Below are 18,272 nucleotides of genomic sequence, written 5' to 3'. Positions count from 1 at the left end.
AAAACAATTTTTATACACTTTTAGGATTATATTTTTATGTAGGGGAGGATGGGGCAAGAATAGTCAGGTAAGTCGTTTTCGAATCTAGCAACCAAACCTGAATTTGTATCTGCAAACGAGTAGTATTTTTGGAAAGCCTGGTTATTTGGCTATAATTTTTCTTTACATTATTTTGCTGTAGACTGCAATCTCTACGAGATACGAATGAAAAAGTAAAAAAAAATTTTAACTATCTTTGCCCCAGTACCGGGACAAGGATAGTTAGAAGAATCCGGATGCTAAAAATGTCATAGAAAATCAGTAAATTTTTGTTTTCTTTATTTTTTTGGATTTAGGCTATTCAATATTGATATATCAAGTGTTAATAACATGTTTTGAACATTTTCTAAATATCAATTATTGCATTAAAATTCGTCTGAATTAGAATCTGAGGTTTAACCAATTTTCTTCAGATGATCCCGAATTTCTTGGTCAATATAAGCTTCGTTTTCCGTATATAATTACGTATCATTATGTATATCAACCTGAAAAGAACAATTAAACATTTTTTTATAATTTGCAGTCGCATTAGCAGGATTTTATCGAGCCGTAATAGCTCTAACTATCCTTGCCCCATGATCCCATATTTCAGTTTTTTCTAAATTTTAAGGAACGACGTAAATTAATTTGAAAATAAATACGATATTCGTGTTCAACAGAAAATTCTACTCCGGAAAACACTATACGTAAATAAATATTCGAAAGCACTAATATAGAAAACAATATGATCCCCATCCTCCCCTATACAGTAAGTTTTAAAAATATATCACAGATTTCGAGAAAGAATATTTTATTTCAACCCTATAATAATCTAATAATAATCTGTAAATTTGAATTAGTGAGAATTCGTTAACTAATTTAAAAAAGTGAAAATTTCTACTAATTCTTAGTCATTTTTCACTAAAACTTGAATAAAAAAGGTATTACTAATTTTGTAGAAAAGTCTAAAATATGTCACTCCTAACCTCATATTTTCTAACAATTTACCAATGTTATATAACTATTTCAATAAATATCAAGTTTCGTATCTCACTGCCCTTCCTTATCATAATATTTTAGACTTCTCTACAAAATTCCAGCTCAATTCATTTAGTACTTTAAGAGAGAAGTGGTCGAAATAATTAATCATTGGAAAATTCTTCTATTTGAGAGACTAGTTTTTGTATTTTTAATTAATATCATATAATTTTAAGCAATTACATTTAAAATTGCTAAACTTAGTGACAACGAAGAGTTATTAATATCTTTTTTATTAATTCTCTTGAAACCTTTAATAATTATAAATCCAATATCAAATGGTCAAATTGACTTCGTTTTACGGAACTTATGAGGGACGAATGGTTATAATAGGAATTCTATTATACGGTGCAGATGGGTCGCTCCCAGGAATCTCGGTAGCTCAGCAAAGGCGTCGTTAACGGTAGCGTAAACGCCCACTCGGCAATCAAGGTTCCCACTTCTTTTCCCTTCCTTTCCTGTTTTTGTTATCCTTGTCGTTCTTCTTTATGGCATAACCCAGCATGACGATCGTGATGTGTGTTCCAACAATATATAAGATATGGATCATAGATTCAATGACTGGGAGGAAACCTATAGTGTGGTTATAGACATTGAAAAGAGGAAGAATAAAAGAAGATAAAGTCTTGGTGTCGTCTACTGACGCGGAAGTCTACAAAAACCTTATATCATAATTGGTATGGTATGACAAGCACTGATCAATTTCTAGAAATTTGATAACATAGAATGGACTTTTTCGACTCAATGTATTTGTTAGTAGATTGTGACATACGCAGTTTTATAAGCAAGAAATGAAATGATTTTTTGCTTGGTCATGACCAAAGCAGTGACTTTTTTATTATTAAAATTATCATTTGAAGCTTTTCTATCTAAAATATACATTTATAAGTTTCAAAAATTTCAATTATTTTCTCTTTTATGCAATGCTAATATAACTTGACAAAAATATATATTTTTCATTTTATACCAACATTGCATTAAGAGAAAATAATTTCAAATTTCTAAATATATTTTACTCTTAGTAGAAGAATTTCATGTTTTAATTTAAATAATAAATAAACTAACTAAATTTATTCTTACTGTCGCTGCATTTATATACATTGTTTATGTTTGCACCCTTTTACTAAATTTAAAATTACTGAAATATTACTTGATGAAAATTCATTACACTTGGCACACAAATGAAAAAGTAATGCCTTTCTTGGTGAAGTTAGAAAATTTTTTAGATATTGTTTATTCAAAATTATAAATTGTATATATTAACAAAAAAAAAAAATTTCCTGAAAGTATCTAGTCATTTTACGCAGATAAATAATTATATCAATTTTTACCTCAAAATTCTAAAATTGAGCAGCAGCGTGAAATAACAGCACGTTCGCTTGGACTGTCTGTCCCAACCGCAATATCTACTTCGAGTCACGTAGAGGGGGATAGAATCTAGTCTCCTAATTGTCCCGGTCTAATTTCTACCGCGCAACTCGAAGTAGGGGATTCTGGGGTTACTTGGCGCACTTTTTACTCTTTGTTGTGTAACTCATTCATTTTTCCTTTTCATAAAAAGTTATATTGTATAGAAAACTTGTTGTAACATCTCAGCTTTAATTTAAAAAAAATAAAGTGGAAATATATTTAATACTTTTCTTTTTATACCACTTTTTTTGAAGCTGTGCAAAGCGCGCCAAGCAACCCTAGCCCGGGATTGCGTGGCGCAGGAGTGAAATTAATTAAATTATTCGATTTAAAGTTTAAACAATATAAGACTTAACAAAATAAGTCTTGCACTGTAATTTTACAATATAATTATTTTAAAAATTAGAAAATTTCATTTTAATTAAAAGCATTTTCTATGAAATCGTAAAATTATCAAAAACAAAATATATATTTTGATAATTACGCTGTGAATATTTAAAAACCCAATATTCGGTTAAATTTTTTGAAAAGGATTGTTATTGGTGCTTATTAATGTGTAAATTTCATATAATCAACTTCATTTAATCATTTTATTAATATTTAACGAAATTTTCAGATAACCGCGACACCTAACCCCGAATATACTTTTGAAATATTTATTAATGTTTTATAAAAACTGTTAATATAAATCAAAAATTTTTTTTGTTTCTTAATAACAAATGTATAGAGCTCAAAACTTAATATTTGAGCTCTTCTAAAATTCATTTTTTAAAGAGATGTCACAAAAAAATGAAGAGGTTAAAAAATTACTTAGTAGTGCCAAAATCAGTTATTTTAATCTATACTCCACAATGATTAATGAATATTAATGAAATTTTGTACAAACTTACAGTTCATCAAGTACTTTAACTTGAAACCCACTTTTGAATAAACTAAAGTGCGCCAAACAGCCCCAGTCTCCCCTAGTAGATATTGAGGTTGGGACCTATAGCCCGAGCGTTGATGTCGTTATTGCACGCTACAGCTCAATTTTTATTCCTCGATTTATAATTGTTCAAAGTCAACAAATTTTAAGAGGCACTTTTACTTTCCTTACGGATATTAGTTCTATGCCCGGATCCACTAACCATGGTTAAGTCATTAAAGGACCGTCAAATTTCTAAACGTGTATGTTCCACCAACTTTTAACGGGCCGTTACCTCTAGTTAACCGATATTAACTTTAACCGGTCGACAGTGACCTGTTGAAATATTTGGACAATTTTGGACAATTTTAATTTTTGAAAAGTACTGCACGATAGTAAATAAGAAGGCGCATGTTTTTTTCCTTTAACATTTTTTTGTAAAACGAATATTTTAATTACCTAATAAAGTTAAAAAACTGTAAAAATTTTATTTACAAATTTCATTGAATTTCAAAACATAAATTGTCGTATCTTCGACGATAACTAAGGAATCGTTTTGGAATTTGTTATACCACGCATTTAGGTCCATAGAAGGCGAAAATATAACAAGAAGGATGAAAATCATCAATTATTTAATTATTTTTTATTGTAAATAGAGAAATGTCTGCTACAACGTGTTCTTGCCATTGCCGACAAAAAGTGTGCGAGGAAGTTTAAAATTAAAAGAACTTCTAGTGTGACATTTGTTTATTAATATACAAGGAAGTTTGCAGAAGGATTCCTCGTTTAGTTTTTGAAATATATTAGTTTAAACAAATAGCGCGCGGCGCGTGAGCGATCGCCTCTACGGAGTTTCAAGCCAAGCTTGACTTCGTTAGGGCATTTATTACGAGGGAAAATTAATTACTACATATTTTTTCGTATAATTTAATAATAATATTATTATATAATAATTGTCCAGGTTACATATATATTGCAGCTCAAAATTCTTATTTTTTAAAAAATAATATTTAAATATTTTAAATATTTAACCATTTATTGTTGACATAAATATAAATTACAATTTTATTATATAATAATACCAAATTCGAAAACGATTCCTTAGTTATTGTCGAAGATACGACAATTTATGTTTTGAAATTCAATGAAATTTGTAAATAAAATTTTTACAGTTTTTTTACTTTATTAGGTAATTAAAATATTCGTTTTACAAAAAAATGTTAAAGGAAAAATACATGCGCCTTCTTATTTACTATCGTGTTATACATCATATATTTTAAATATTTATTGAATATAAAATTATAGGATTCAAGCAATACCACCAATAATTGAATCACAATAAACAGCTCTGCCATGGATATTTTTATTTTTACATTCACAATTTTGCAAACAAACATTTTTAAACTTAAAAGGGCTTTGGATTTTCAAGGAGTCGTTAAATTAGATAAGAATTTAAGATCTACACTTTCTTTGAGTAATAATTGCAAAAAATGTATTTTATGTGAAAGATATGTGGAATGTTATATGTATATTTTCTGATACCTTATTCTTTCAAATTAAAACTTAAACATTTCGTTTTGGTAACTCTCCCTGATTATTATTACTTTATAAAATTCAAAGAGTTGTTGTCCTCTTTGTACTATATAGAATGCTCGTTAATGAAATACTACATAGTATATATAGTAAAATGCGAAACAGAGAGAAGAAGAAAACCATCGTATCAACTACAACATGCAGAAGAGGATCGAGGGGTCAGGGAGGACATTGCTCGTTGGGAGGACGTGATAGCGTAATTTTGAGCAGCCCTTCTCGTGCCATCGAGTTTTGCTTTGCTCCTTTCGGGACTCAGATAATCCGCTTACAAGGGGGTCATGGGGCACATTCGGAATATATAGCGCTGTTTTGAGGAGTCCAAGTTTCAACTCGGTTTCAGCTGCGCTTAAAGAGAAGCGGCAACGCTACCAAATCTCAGAAATAGTGACACATACGCATGAAAAAAAGTAGAAATTATCGTGCTACATTAAGACCAACAGAAAAATTAATACGTATATTATTTATTAATTTTATGAAAAGCAAAAAGTTTTTTTATCAGCAGCTTGGCAGCAGCAGCCATCTCATATCTCTAAATCTATAAATCATCAGTTGAATGTCACTGAAACACCGCAGTGTACATATACTGATAAGAATTAATCGTTGTTATACGGATTTGTCTTTTTTTATAAAGAATTAAAAATTTCCCTTAATTTCAAGGACTGACACGGAAACGAAACAAAACGCCAAATCAATTTTGAGTAGTGTCGTGGTCAATCACAAACACATTTAATAATTTATAATGTTTTCGTGTCCTGGCCGGACACTTTTAAATTAATGAAATGTTTTCGTGTCCCGACCAGACGCTTTAAAAAAAAATCAATGTTTTCGTGTCCGGACACGCCACTTTTAAAATTTTTAAATGCACGGAAAAAAATAGTTCAGGAAAAAGTCCTGAACTCAGTTTTGTAACTTTGGATATCGCGACCATTTCAGTATATTTTAAATCTTATCTGTTTTGAATAAGTAATAAAATATTTTGGATATAGTCTTAAATATTTCATCACTTTGTGTTGAAGTAAACACTAAAAATTCAAAAATAAATCAAATGAGAATTTGCTTAGTTCATTCCAGAAATGTTAAAGAAATACTTCCTTACTTATTGATGAGTTACCACACGACTTTCTCATGAAGCCCCACATGAAAAATTCCTGAACTATTTCAGGAAAATTCTTAGCTAAGGAAGACGAAAAAAATTTTATTTTGTTTCTCCTTTCATCACTCACACTTATTTTAAAACACAAATATAGACATAATTTACGTTACACTTTACAATTTATACATAGCGAACAAATACAAACAATATATTATTAATATAACACACACATGAAACAATTTTTATTAAGAATCTGAAACAGAAAATCAATTTTAGAGAGAATTTGACAGCAGGCGGATTAGAACTCTCGTCTCCGGTACAGAAATCCGATGCGCATCCCCTAACCTAAGCATAAGCTATGTAATATCTGTTATTTAATAAAATCCTCTATGTAAAAGTATTCAAAGAATTATCTTATTGGTTCAGATTAGCGCGCTTATTTAAATTTACGAATTTCCACCAATAGAATAATTTATTTTTTGCCGAGTGCGAGCGTGACTGTGAACGGGGACTTAATGCATACACTGTCACGCGATGCGCAATGGTCAACTGCGCATCAAAGTCAAGAACGAGTTTAGTAATTTCTCAGGATCAATCCCTGACTTTTTCATGGCGAGCAAAATGGAAATTTGGGAATGTAATTTTATAAGATCTTGCGAACTTTTCAGAAGAAACTATTTAATTTATTTTGAGAAAGTACTGAAAAAAAAGTACTGAATTATTTTGAGATTTTCCTGAACTTTTTAGGACTTTCTATTGAATATTCATGAAAATCTCTTAAAATGACCGCCTTATCCAGAGTTATTAAACTGTTTCAGGATTTTTTTCTGAACTATTTCTTTCCGTGTGTTTTTGTGTCCTGACACGACACTTTTAAAATAATTAAATGTTTTCGTGTTCTAAGCAGACACTTTTGAAAAAATTAAATGTTTTCGTGTCTGAACACGATACTTTTAAAATAATTAAATTTTTCGTGTCCGGACACGACACTTTTAAAATATTCAAATGTTTTCGTGTCTGGACACGACGCTTATAAAATAATTAAATGTTTTCGTGCCCACACCCGACACTTTTAATATAATCAAGAGTTTTCGTGTCCGGATAGGACCCACTTTCTCATTGTAAAATATTCTCATGAACAAATTTACTTGTTACGCCATATTAGATCCGCCGTTTTGATTTTTTTTTTCATTTTTGAAATTAGATTTGGATTCAGTGATCCCAAAAGCTAGCAACTCTCCTTTCTCCTCCCCTCCCCGATCACAAAGATAAAAATTTAATTAAATTAATAATAAATTATTCATATTAAATTAAATTAATTAATTAAATGTTTCAGTGACTAGACACGAAACATTAAAAAAGAATTATGTCTCGTATCCAAACACGAAACGTTTTCAACGAGAAAATGTGTAGTGTCTGGACACAAAACATTTTATTATTTTAAATGTGTCAGGTCCGAACACGAAAACATTTCTTTATTTGAAAAGTGTCAGATACAAACACGAAACGTTATTCGATGAGAAAATGTGCCGTGTTCGGACATGAAAACATTTTTTTATTTCACATTAGTCAATGTGTGAATGTGTTGTGTACAGAACAGAAACGACACGAATGATTCGTGACAGTCCCTGATAGTCGGACAACTTTATATTTTCTAGCTATCCAGATAGTTAAAAAATAGTGCTCCATATTTTCTACGAAATTTAATTATACATTTAAATGAATTTTATTAATTAAAATTTAACAAAAACACAAATGTTCTAATTCTCAAATTTTAAAAAAATATTAAATATTATCCTTGTAATTTAAAATTAAAACAAAACTAATTTGATTTTTTATATTCTATTTTAGGAATGAATCAACGTAAACAACGTCGAGAACGAACGACGTTTACAAGAGCCCAGTTAGATGTTTTAGAAGCTTTATTTGGAAAGACGAGGTATCCTGATATCTTTATGAGGGAAGAAGTTGCTCTGAAAATCAATTTACCGGAATCAAGAGTTCAGGTAATATATCAACTTTATGTAATATATATATATATTGTAGGCCGATAAACTTTTCATGCCCTCAGCATGAATGGCCAGCCAGTAGTCAAAATCAGGCCGATACAAACGAATTACTCGCTGGAGGGCTACTGGTCTGGCCTTCTTTCTACTACAGATATTCAAAAATTTGGAAACTGCAAGGTTTATTTTTATAATTATTTTACTTTGATAAATGTAAGTGCGAAACTTAGGTTTTTTTCTTATTAGGAAAATACTAACATTTACAATAATTAATAAAATAAACAGTGCTTATTCTAACGACCTTAAGATGGTCAGTCTAGATATTCAGTTAATGGCCTGTAGATTTTTCTATATAGACGAGAAGACGTTAAAAGAATATTATTTAAATTCGATTTTGTCTACTGTCCAGCCAGTAGAAAATCACCCTAACGACATTATTCAACAACATTATAATTATAATTCATCAACATTACATTATAATTATTATATTTTAACGAACATTGACATATATAAATAAGTCGAAATTTTTCTTTAAAGATTAATAATTTATAACATTTACATATTTATATGAAACTTTCTTTTATATTAATTTGCATTCATCTTTTATTTTTAACATTATCTACGGTCTTGAAAATATGTTGTCTCATTGTAAATTGTAATGTATTTTTGCATCATAGGGCAAAGTATTATTGTAACATGACTCTTCCATCTAAAATGCTTCGTGCTCTTGCAAGCTGAACTGAGATTTAAGTGTTTATATAGGGAGCGGAGAAATTGAATCTCCTTTTGGTACGTTTAATCATTGTTCCTACTGTAATATTGATAGATATGACAGTTGGTTATTCGACATTTTTATTGTGGTTCTTGTGACATCTCAATAACTGTTTGATACTATAAAATGGACTTTAAAATGTAATATTATTCACAGAAAAAACCTAGTCTCATTTTTGTTGCAAATCAAAATGAGCCAATGGTAAACGACATAGACAGTGGCGCCACCAACCTGGTTCATTTTTTTTGCACATCAAAATGAGCCGCCTACACGGCTCATTTTGAGTTTAGTTTCTTTCTGTATTAAGGAACTAATTGATCAAATTCATTTAAATTCTTTTTTTTTTACTTTTTCTCATAAAAAGTTGATTTTTTAAGTATAATGCACCAACGCTTTACTTATAAAATAGTAAAGTCAAAATTTTTTGGGGTATCAATCATTCCAAGAATTACATTTATTATACTACCAATTTTATCTCCCAAAAGTATCTTAAAATTTGTAAAATTAACCTAACAATTGCAAATGTCCAGTAACAAAAAAATAATATAATAAAAACTTTCATTCTTTTGAATCTCTTTTTCTATATTTTATTTTATTTTCTATTGGCCGGCCAGTTAGTTGACGAAAAACTCGCTGATGGCTATATACTAGCCTATTTATCTTTAGGCCGATAGAAAAAAATTGTTTAGTTTGTAAGTCATAGAAAAATTTTATTTTAACATTAATTAATTTAAATTATACTTTTATATTTTATTTTTTTTTTCAAAATTACGTGCATGTTTGCTCCGATTTTTACGAGTTCATACAATTTAGAGTAATGATAATATTGACTTTTTTTCGCGGTTTACTTTGCACTTTCCAAGAGACATTTAATAAGACTCAATTCATGCACCTTATTCCAAATAAAATTATTGATACTTGCATTTATTGATAATAATCATCCATTTTTTTCAAATTCCGCACGATCGACAATATTCTCCATCGTATTAATCGCGACTGTATCGAAAAATATAAATTCAGAAACTAAAATTTTATTTTAAAATTATTCTACGTGGTAAATGTAAGTGCAAAACTGATTTCATTTAATTAATGTATTAATTCTAATATTTAAATTAATTAACAAGACTTAATCAATAACATAAACAGTGCTTATTCTAATAGTCTAATAATGGACAGACTAGTAGCCCATTTGTGAAATATTTGTCTAATGGCCTGATTTTCCTAGGCAAGTAGACGTTAAAAGAATATATAAATTCAATTTCCTCTACTGGCCTGAAAAGTCTATCGGCCTATGACATATACACCTTTATATTTATGGAGACAAATTGAAAATTAATCATAAACTACTCTTTTTAAAACTCATCCACATTGTAGAAAGATTGAACCAATTTAAAATTAAAATAGTATAGAAAAGGATTGAATTCTGGCTAGAATAACCAGAATACTGGTTATTTCAACTCACTGTAAAACGAAAGGTATTAATTTAATACCAAATTTAGGCACTTAATTGTCATTTGGTTCTGTTTTGATACCTAAAATCGGTACTATTTTAGTACTTTTTTTACAGTGCTAGAATTCTGGTTAGAGTATACATTAATATACATTACAGTATACATTGTGATTCTGCACGGAGAAAAATTTGATTTTTTATTGTAAAACTACATTTTTCAGGAAAAATGCATTCATTCTGTGCAGTATATAATGTGAACTTTCGCCGGTGTTGAAGTTGAATTCAGCACATGATATAAATTTCGAAAAATGGTTATTGAATTTGAAACAAGAGGAAAGTGTAAAATTTTAGTCAAAGGAAAAATTGAATTTATAAAAAGTAAAACTAAAATTCACTAGATTTTAACTAAAAAAATTAATATTCTGTTTTGAAAATTTCGTTAAACTCATCCACAACAAGAGATATTGAAGTGAAAGTTTCTTTAATTTGTTGACTTTTACTGTTAAATTAAACATTACTGTTAAATTTATCTATCAAAAACAATAAAGAAATTCAATTCAATTAAATGTGTACTAAAATTATTGTTTTACATTTTTGTAAAAAGTTTATAAGACCATGTTTATAAAAAATTTTAATTTTCGTTTAATTTTGTCAAGACTATAGTCAAAAAATTCTTTCAAATGCCAATGAGAATAAGTAAACCGACCGACAAACATAGAGAAATAACGCAGCTGCGATGTTCACGTATGGACATATATGACGCGAGGCGCAGGGGCTATAATCCACGAACAAATCAACTATGTTGTGTACTATATCCTGCACTTCTGTACATATATATATATACATGTATGTATAGCTTCTAGCAATGTACATATACACACATACAAAAACAATTCCATTGGTGTAATCATGTAATTGTGCGATATATATATATATATATATATATATATAGAGGGGGGGGGAATAGTCAGAAGCAACAAATAAGCATGAATGTATAACTATGCCTTATGCGAAGTGTACATACCAGTATACTTCTCCATACATACGTATTTATATTTGTGTGGACACCCTTTTCTAACTGCAAGCTATTCATATCGGCTTAACTTTACGCGGAAAGTTCAGGACAGATTTTCTTTGCTTTTGTCCTATTTTCACGTTATTGCTGATACTCTCCATCGTATAGTTCCACGAAATATATATATAACACAAAAAAGCTTAATAACAAAAACCATACATAAAATACGAATTTCCTGAAAAAAATAGAATTTTTAAATGAATTCAACGACTGAAATTGAAAAATCGTACATACTGTGAATTATACAATCGGATCTGCGCGTAGGTTCTGTTCACTATAACCAAATTCACAGTATATGATATATTTGTTTTAAGGAACATTGTTTCATATTTATTTTCACAGTAATTAATTTTATGTTTTCAATCAATTCCCATTTGTTTCTATATATTTTAAATTAAAGCTTAATAGATTGAAAATTATAAAACAGATAAGGGAGAGGGCCCGTTTATGCCTGATAACGAATTGCGTGCGCCTGGTTGAATTGCGTCCCAAGTGATGGCAGGTATAGGTTGAATTGCGTGCCTTGAGTAACCATGATATATATATAGTCGAATTGCGTGCGGTTATACATATAAATTAGTGTTATTTTCATTTTCAGCAACCTCAAATTAGGCTAAATAACATCTTTTTGGCGTGGTACACATGCAATGAAGCAAACATTAAATCTGTAAACCTTAAATTGTGTAAATTTATTCACTGATAGAAATTTCTTAAGAACATATATCTTGAACAAAATTTTTCCGTGTACGCATTACGCAACTTTTTTAGGTGTACTATACGCGGGATTATAAAATTATAGATTCTTATAAAACTTTATATTTAGAAAATTTATGTGTCACTAATTGCAATTTTAGAATCAGAATTAAAATATTTTTAATATTTAATTCAGTATCACAAGCGAATTAAAATTATGAATAGATTAGAGTAGAGCTAGTTAGTTCAAGAGATGGTAATCTGAACGAAAAAAGAAATTTTTAAAAAACCGAAACCCTTATTGTAAAAATTTAAAAACAGTAATTTCGGAACCTAAATTTTGCTTTTTCAGTTCTTTTCGGTTTTTAAACTTAAAACAAATGAGTAGGAATGAAACTTTACAATCATCAAAACAAGTCAAAGAAAATTTAATCAAAAATGTTAATCATACTTATAAAATAAATTTATAAATTAATTATGAGTAATTATAATAATATATTTTTTTTTATAAATAATCCAAACCACACAAATATTTTCATTCATATTATTATCAGAGGGAACCAATTGAAAACCTGAAAGCGATTACCAAAAAAACTGAAATTTTTTATATTAAAAACCCAAACTTGAATACCGAAAACCATAATTATTTTTGTCGCGATCTCACCCAGAATTATTTTTCAAAAACATTCTCAAAGAAAAAAACATATACCAAATTAAAGCTGCTCCGCATAGCACATGTACCTTTTGGATTTTTTTATCAAGTTTCTTAGAATTTTCAAGAAATTTTAAGCTCTTGCTCTTACGATGTTAATCTTTCTCATCATTCAGTATATAATATATAATTATAATTTGAATGATATGTTTGGATTAATGAGTTTTGTAATAATGAAAATTTTATTTGTATAAAAAATAAGTTGTTTTGTTTAGAAATAACGAAAAAAAATAAATTTCAGTTATTGGCGTCGTTAAACTCTCTAAATTGTAATAAAAGCAAACTTGGGTACTGTCTCCTCTATTTTAAATTTGAAACTTGTATGCATGTGTCGGCTGTCATATAAGCAGCCAATAGTCATCACAAGAGAGATATTTTTTTACCACGTATATCTGACAATGTGAATTGTGACGCTTGTGACGAACTAGCCAATAATAACGTCGGCAGAAATGATAATAACAATAACAACAACAGCGGGACCCAATTTGAAAGGCATAGCATAGATTCATAGGATCGCGCCCCTAGCCACATTGTACGAAGGATTACAGGGGTGTGTACTACGTTGTGGCATATAAGGGGAACTTTTTGTCCCCTCTTGTCTCTTTTCTCCGCCCTGTTACCTACCGCACGCTAACACACACTTTTTCACTTCATCTCATATACGTATATGAACTATATGTATTACAATTGTACTACAGTTTGTGCAATTCTAGATTTGAACACGCTCACTGTTACACATAATTTCAGTTTACAGTATAGAAATACGTTTTTGTGTACAGTATATCAACTAAAGAATCCCAGGGGTGATTCGCCTGAGTGCCCAGATCTCTCGTTCGCCCTTCTTTACCAGAATGTGCTGTTATTGTTGCGATTTAATGAAATGTTACGCCCATCCGCCCGCGATTATTTTCTCATTGCACCGATTAACTCTTATTCAGCGCGTCATATATGTACGTTTATAGAGTGCTTTATTATCAATTTTCATATTTAGAAATTTTGTTTATATTTTTATTTTTTTTATTTACTGCTCCTGTTTGAGTAAAATTATTCGAAATGATCGTTATATTCTATACTTGATTATAACATTGTTATTGTTTTTCAGGTTTGGTTTAAAAATAGAAGAGCAAAATGTAGACAGCAACAACAACAGCAACAACAACAGCAAACTGTTGCACCGAGAAGACCGGCTTCACGGTCATCTTCTTCGTCAAGCACTAAAATTCCTCCTGCAACAACGAGAAGAACGCCACCAGTTTCACCACCTCGAGGGAAGGAAGCTCCAGGATCGAATTCCCCTCTGTTGTCAGTAAATTCATCATATCCTAGACTGGGTTCTACACCAACTGGTAGCAGTAATGCAAGCAGTGCTCTAACGACACCTTCACCACCATTAACGCCTGGTTCTAGCCAATTGACACCATCATCATATCCACCTTCTGTAAATCAAATTCATCATAGTGATTACGGTTTCGCTTGGAGTTCCGCTTCCCCAGGTGCTGTTAATCCCAGTCAGTGTTATGCAAGTCAACCATATAATAGTTATCAAAATCCTTATACGCCAGGAGACTATTATCAGTCTCAAATATCGCATATGCATCATAGCCCACAAAGTAACTATCATCATCCGCAATATCACCATAATGTTACCTTAACGTCTTCAATGTCTCATCTAACAGGACACCATTTAAATTCATCTTCGAATGATATTACTTCGTGTCCAGCAGAATCATCAGATTACATTCTTCCAGATCAAAAGTATCAGGTGGTTTAGCAGTTCTCAAGGTCGCCTAGAACCTTTAACTGCAAAAAAGATACTGACTTTTTTTATCATTCTTGGCGAATGAATTTCAGAGAACCAGATTTTTCGAAACTAAGTGCTCTCGATAATAGTGAACCGGATGATAATTTGGATTCTGATGATGATGATGATTGATGTTAAAGTGAACACAAATTCAAATTATGTGTGGTTTTTACAAATTGTGAGTGATGACAAACCAATTACTATCTTGAAAGAAAATTGTAAAATTAAATAACAAACAAATCATAACTATAATGTACAATGAACTTGAACGTCAATAATTTTCGTTATTCCTTGAAAGTTGTCTTCTTTAATTGTAATAATTTTACTTGTAAGATTTCAAATTGTATAAACAATATATAAATCATTCCAGACCCGTAATGAATTACACTGTGCGACAAAGAAAGTGTTTCTTTTTTTATATTATTCATTTTCTTGGAGAAACGAATTATATTAGTTAACTTTATATCAGTCAGTTTTTGTTCCTCTTTAAATAATTTAAAAACCTATACTTTCATTTTAAGCATTTACTTATGAAGATATATAGATATCCATTTTACTTTTTTGAATAATAGGTTCTAAAATAATGTACATATTATCTTCTTTTAATATATATCTCAGTTTAAAATTATACTTTGTAAAGTAGATCATTTTTTAGTTCTATTCTCATAAAATCCTTTTTTTATTTTATTTACTATTAACGAGGAGATTGAAACAACTATTTTGTTATGCTTACAATTAAATTGTATTTATACATAAGCAAATATTTGATTGAACAATTAAAAAATATCACTTAGATTAAAAAATGAGTATAAAGTACTAATTCAACAAAACACAATAACAACATTCTTTTAAGAAAGTCTGTATCAAAAGCTTTGTCGCATAGTGTTATGTGCAATGCATTATTATGCATTTTCGATAATCTAAATTAGTTATTACTACTGCCATAATTACGTTCTAGTATTATTATTGTTATTAAAGTATTTCTCAGTCATATCAATGTCGGCCAGTAGCCGAAAGACTTGTAAATAAAAATAGTCTAAGTTTTTAAAAACGTGAGAAATTGCAAAGTTTTTAAATGTAGAAAAATCATTTATGACGTTAGGTTATTTACTTATCAATAGATGTTCTTGTTTTCACACTTGATTTAAATTATATTTAAAAAATCAGTTTCGTCAAAATTAATAATTAAATTTCAAGTGTGCATATCTTTAATTCTGATTTAGTAAAAATGGAGCTGATAATTTAATATTGTAAAAAATGTCAACTGATTATTGTGAGTGATATGTCACTAATGGAGTTGTTCATTTCTTTTTTTCTAGTCTTTTGTAAAAAATATAACTAAAATTAGTTGACATTTCCAATAAAACAAATGAAGAGCTCAATTTTTACGAATGCAGATTTAAAGATGTAGAAAAGAACAGGGAATAATTTTTTAAATGATTCTGTATGTTGTTTAAAAAATGTAAGGCGATTACGAACCTTCTTACTAGAAAAAATGTGGTAACTGTATGTAAAATAAATTATATCGTTAAACTAAACATGCTAAACTAATCGTTTTTAAGAAATATGAAACTAAAAATCTACAAATGATTTTTGTTCCTTGCATGTTATAGAGTAGCGTGAGTTGAAAAAGCCACGTTTTTACATTTTACCCTATAAAATCGGAATTCAAATTTTTTTTTAATTTCCAATTGGTACTGAAAGTTTAGTTATTAAGCTTCAAAATCCATGTAGAACAATTTTTTGTATTCCATGAAAGGAGTCAATTATAAGAGCTTTACGAAAGCACTTGCAAGTGGCTTTTTGCCACTTTGCGATTTTTCCAAAATATTTTGTTACACATTTTTTTTAATATTTTTCTTTTATTTACATGGCAAATAAATAATTTTAAAAAGTTTTTGGCATGCAAAATTGTATTTTATGTTAAGTTTACCTACTTTTATTGATTTACAGTAATCGAAATGAGCAACTCAAAAATAAAAATTACAATAAAAACTATAATTTTTAAAAATGTTTAACGTCCGAGAAGTATATTAATTAGAAGGTTTCGTATGAATAAAACGATAACATAAATTTATTTATTTAATTATTGCTGTTTGTTTATTTATTATTTTTTTAAAAAATGGATTCTTTTTATTGGTACGTGTTTATAATTTTCCCTTTCGATTATTATTTCGATTATTTAAAATTAATAATTTATTCATTCAAATAATTTTATAGTAAATTTAATTTGTTTAATTTTAGACTTAAGCTCCAAACTCTGTTTCTCCAATGTTAGGGTTGTTTTTTATTTTATTTAATTTGACACCGCAAATGACTGTTAACTTTATGACTTGACATCTGTTTTAATTTGGTAAGATTATTTGAAATTTAATTTATTATTGCAGTTTATTTTATTTTTATTATTTATTGAATTTGTTTATTTGACAAATTTATTGTAATTTGATATACTCCCTGAAGAGGAAATCATTTAGATTTCGAAACGTTGGAGTAAACTTTTATTAAAATAATAATGGTCCGAATGTTATCGTTTTATTCATACGAAACCTTCTAATTAAAATCTATAATATTATCGATACAACATCCAAACTAGCATAAAAAGTTACGTGTTACTCAATTAAACGTATACACTCAAATTTCTGTATAACGAAAAGCTCGGTCCGGAAACTCTCTATATAACGAGAGTTGCGCAAAAACTGTGCGTAAGTAAAAGATCAAAATATTCTAAACATAACCTATAACTTCAATAATATATGCTAGATAGTGGGGGTAAGCGGAAATTACGTTTCTCGTTATATGGGGAAACAGCTGATTCGTTATACCGAGCGCTATTGTTATATGGAATCTCGTTATATAGAAATTTGAGTGTATTCTAAATGGCTGGTAAAACAATTCATCAGTTTTAATATAAAAGCCAAATGGCTTTTTCACCCCATTCTACTCTACAATTAAACTTCTATAATAAAGATTCTCTCCATATTTGAAAAGAATCAAGAAAAATTTATTATTTTTGAAGAGAATTTCTGAAAGGAGAAATACTTTGGACACTTTTTAAAATGAAGAATATTAGATAAATAAGTATACATACTATATAAACTTCTTGAAATAAAAATAAAGCTTTACTTTATACCAAAAACGAAACTCGCAAGTAAGAAATTAACAACTTCAAGTTCTAGAGTTAAAATTTTTCAGTAAAACATTTAATAATCTCAAATAGAAGCAAAACACATTCGTCAAGTTTTAATACTAAATTTATTATATTATTATTAATAAAATATCTGCAAAACCTAAAATATTTAGGTCTCAAAAAAGGTTTTAATTTCATAAAATTGCGAAATGTTTTGAAGCAAAAATATTTCAATTAATATATTTTTTGCAATAATTCCACATGGAAAAAAATGTTTTCATTAAAAGAGGATTCTTCTTCTTTTGCATCAACTTTTCCTCTTATATATGGGCACTAAATTATTCCTGTCTAATTAAGATATTCTCGCAAAATATTTAATAGACTGAGTTAAAATTTTGTGAAAAACTAAAAAATAGTATTAAGAATCTCTGTTATTTGCCAGAGTATTAATATTCTATTAAAAAATGTATTCTTAAAAAATTTAATTTTTGGTGACAATGACTAAAATCGAATTGCCGTCATATTAAATTTTCTTCAAATATGCAATTTTTTGATAAAATTTTAATACCTACTCTGGCAC

General features: G+C 28.9%; 1 protein-coding gene across 3 annotated transcripts in view; it reads left to right on the top strand.

The window, feature by feature from the left end:
- The window catches only part of LOC127279854 (homeobox protein OTX2-like), a 57,704-nt gene extending 41,242 nt beyond the window's left edge, over nt 1–16,462 (top strand). For all 3 annotated transcript variants that reach the window (XM_051302483.1, XM_051302481.1, XM_051302482.1), the window contains 2 exons: nt 7,908–8,062; nt 13,867–16,462. In XM_051302483.1, the coding sequence (XP_051158440.1) occupies nt 7,908–8,062; nt 13,867–14,535 (824 nt within the window). In that variant the 3' untranslated portion in view covers nt 14,536–16,462. The remainder of the gene's footprint in view (nt 1–7,907; nt 8,063–13,866) is intronic.
- The last annotated feature ends 1,810 nt before the right edge of the window (nt 16,463–18,272 follow it).

The sequence above is a fragment of the Leptopilina boulardi genome, unplaced genomic scaffold, assembly GCF_019393585.1.
Source record: "Leptopilina boulardi isolate dan_hultmark-lab unplaced genomic scaffold, ZJU_Lbou_2.1 LbouV2_224, whole genome shotgun sequence".
NCBI classification, from domain to species: Eukaryota; Metazoa; Arthropoda; class Insecta; order Hymenoptera; family Figitidae; genus Leptopilina; species Leptopilina boulardi.
The sequence above is the reverse complement of the archived record's forward strand: the minus strand, read 5'-3'. Positions and strand labels throughout refer to the sequence as shown.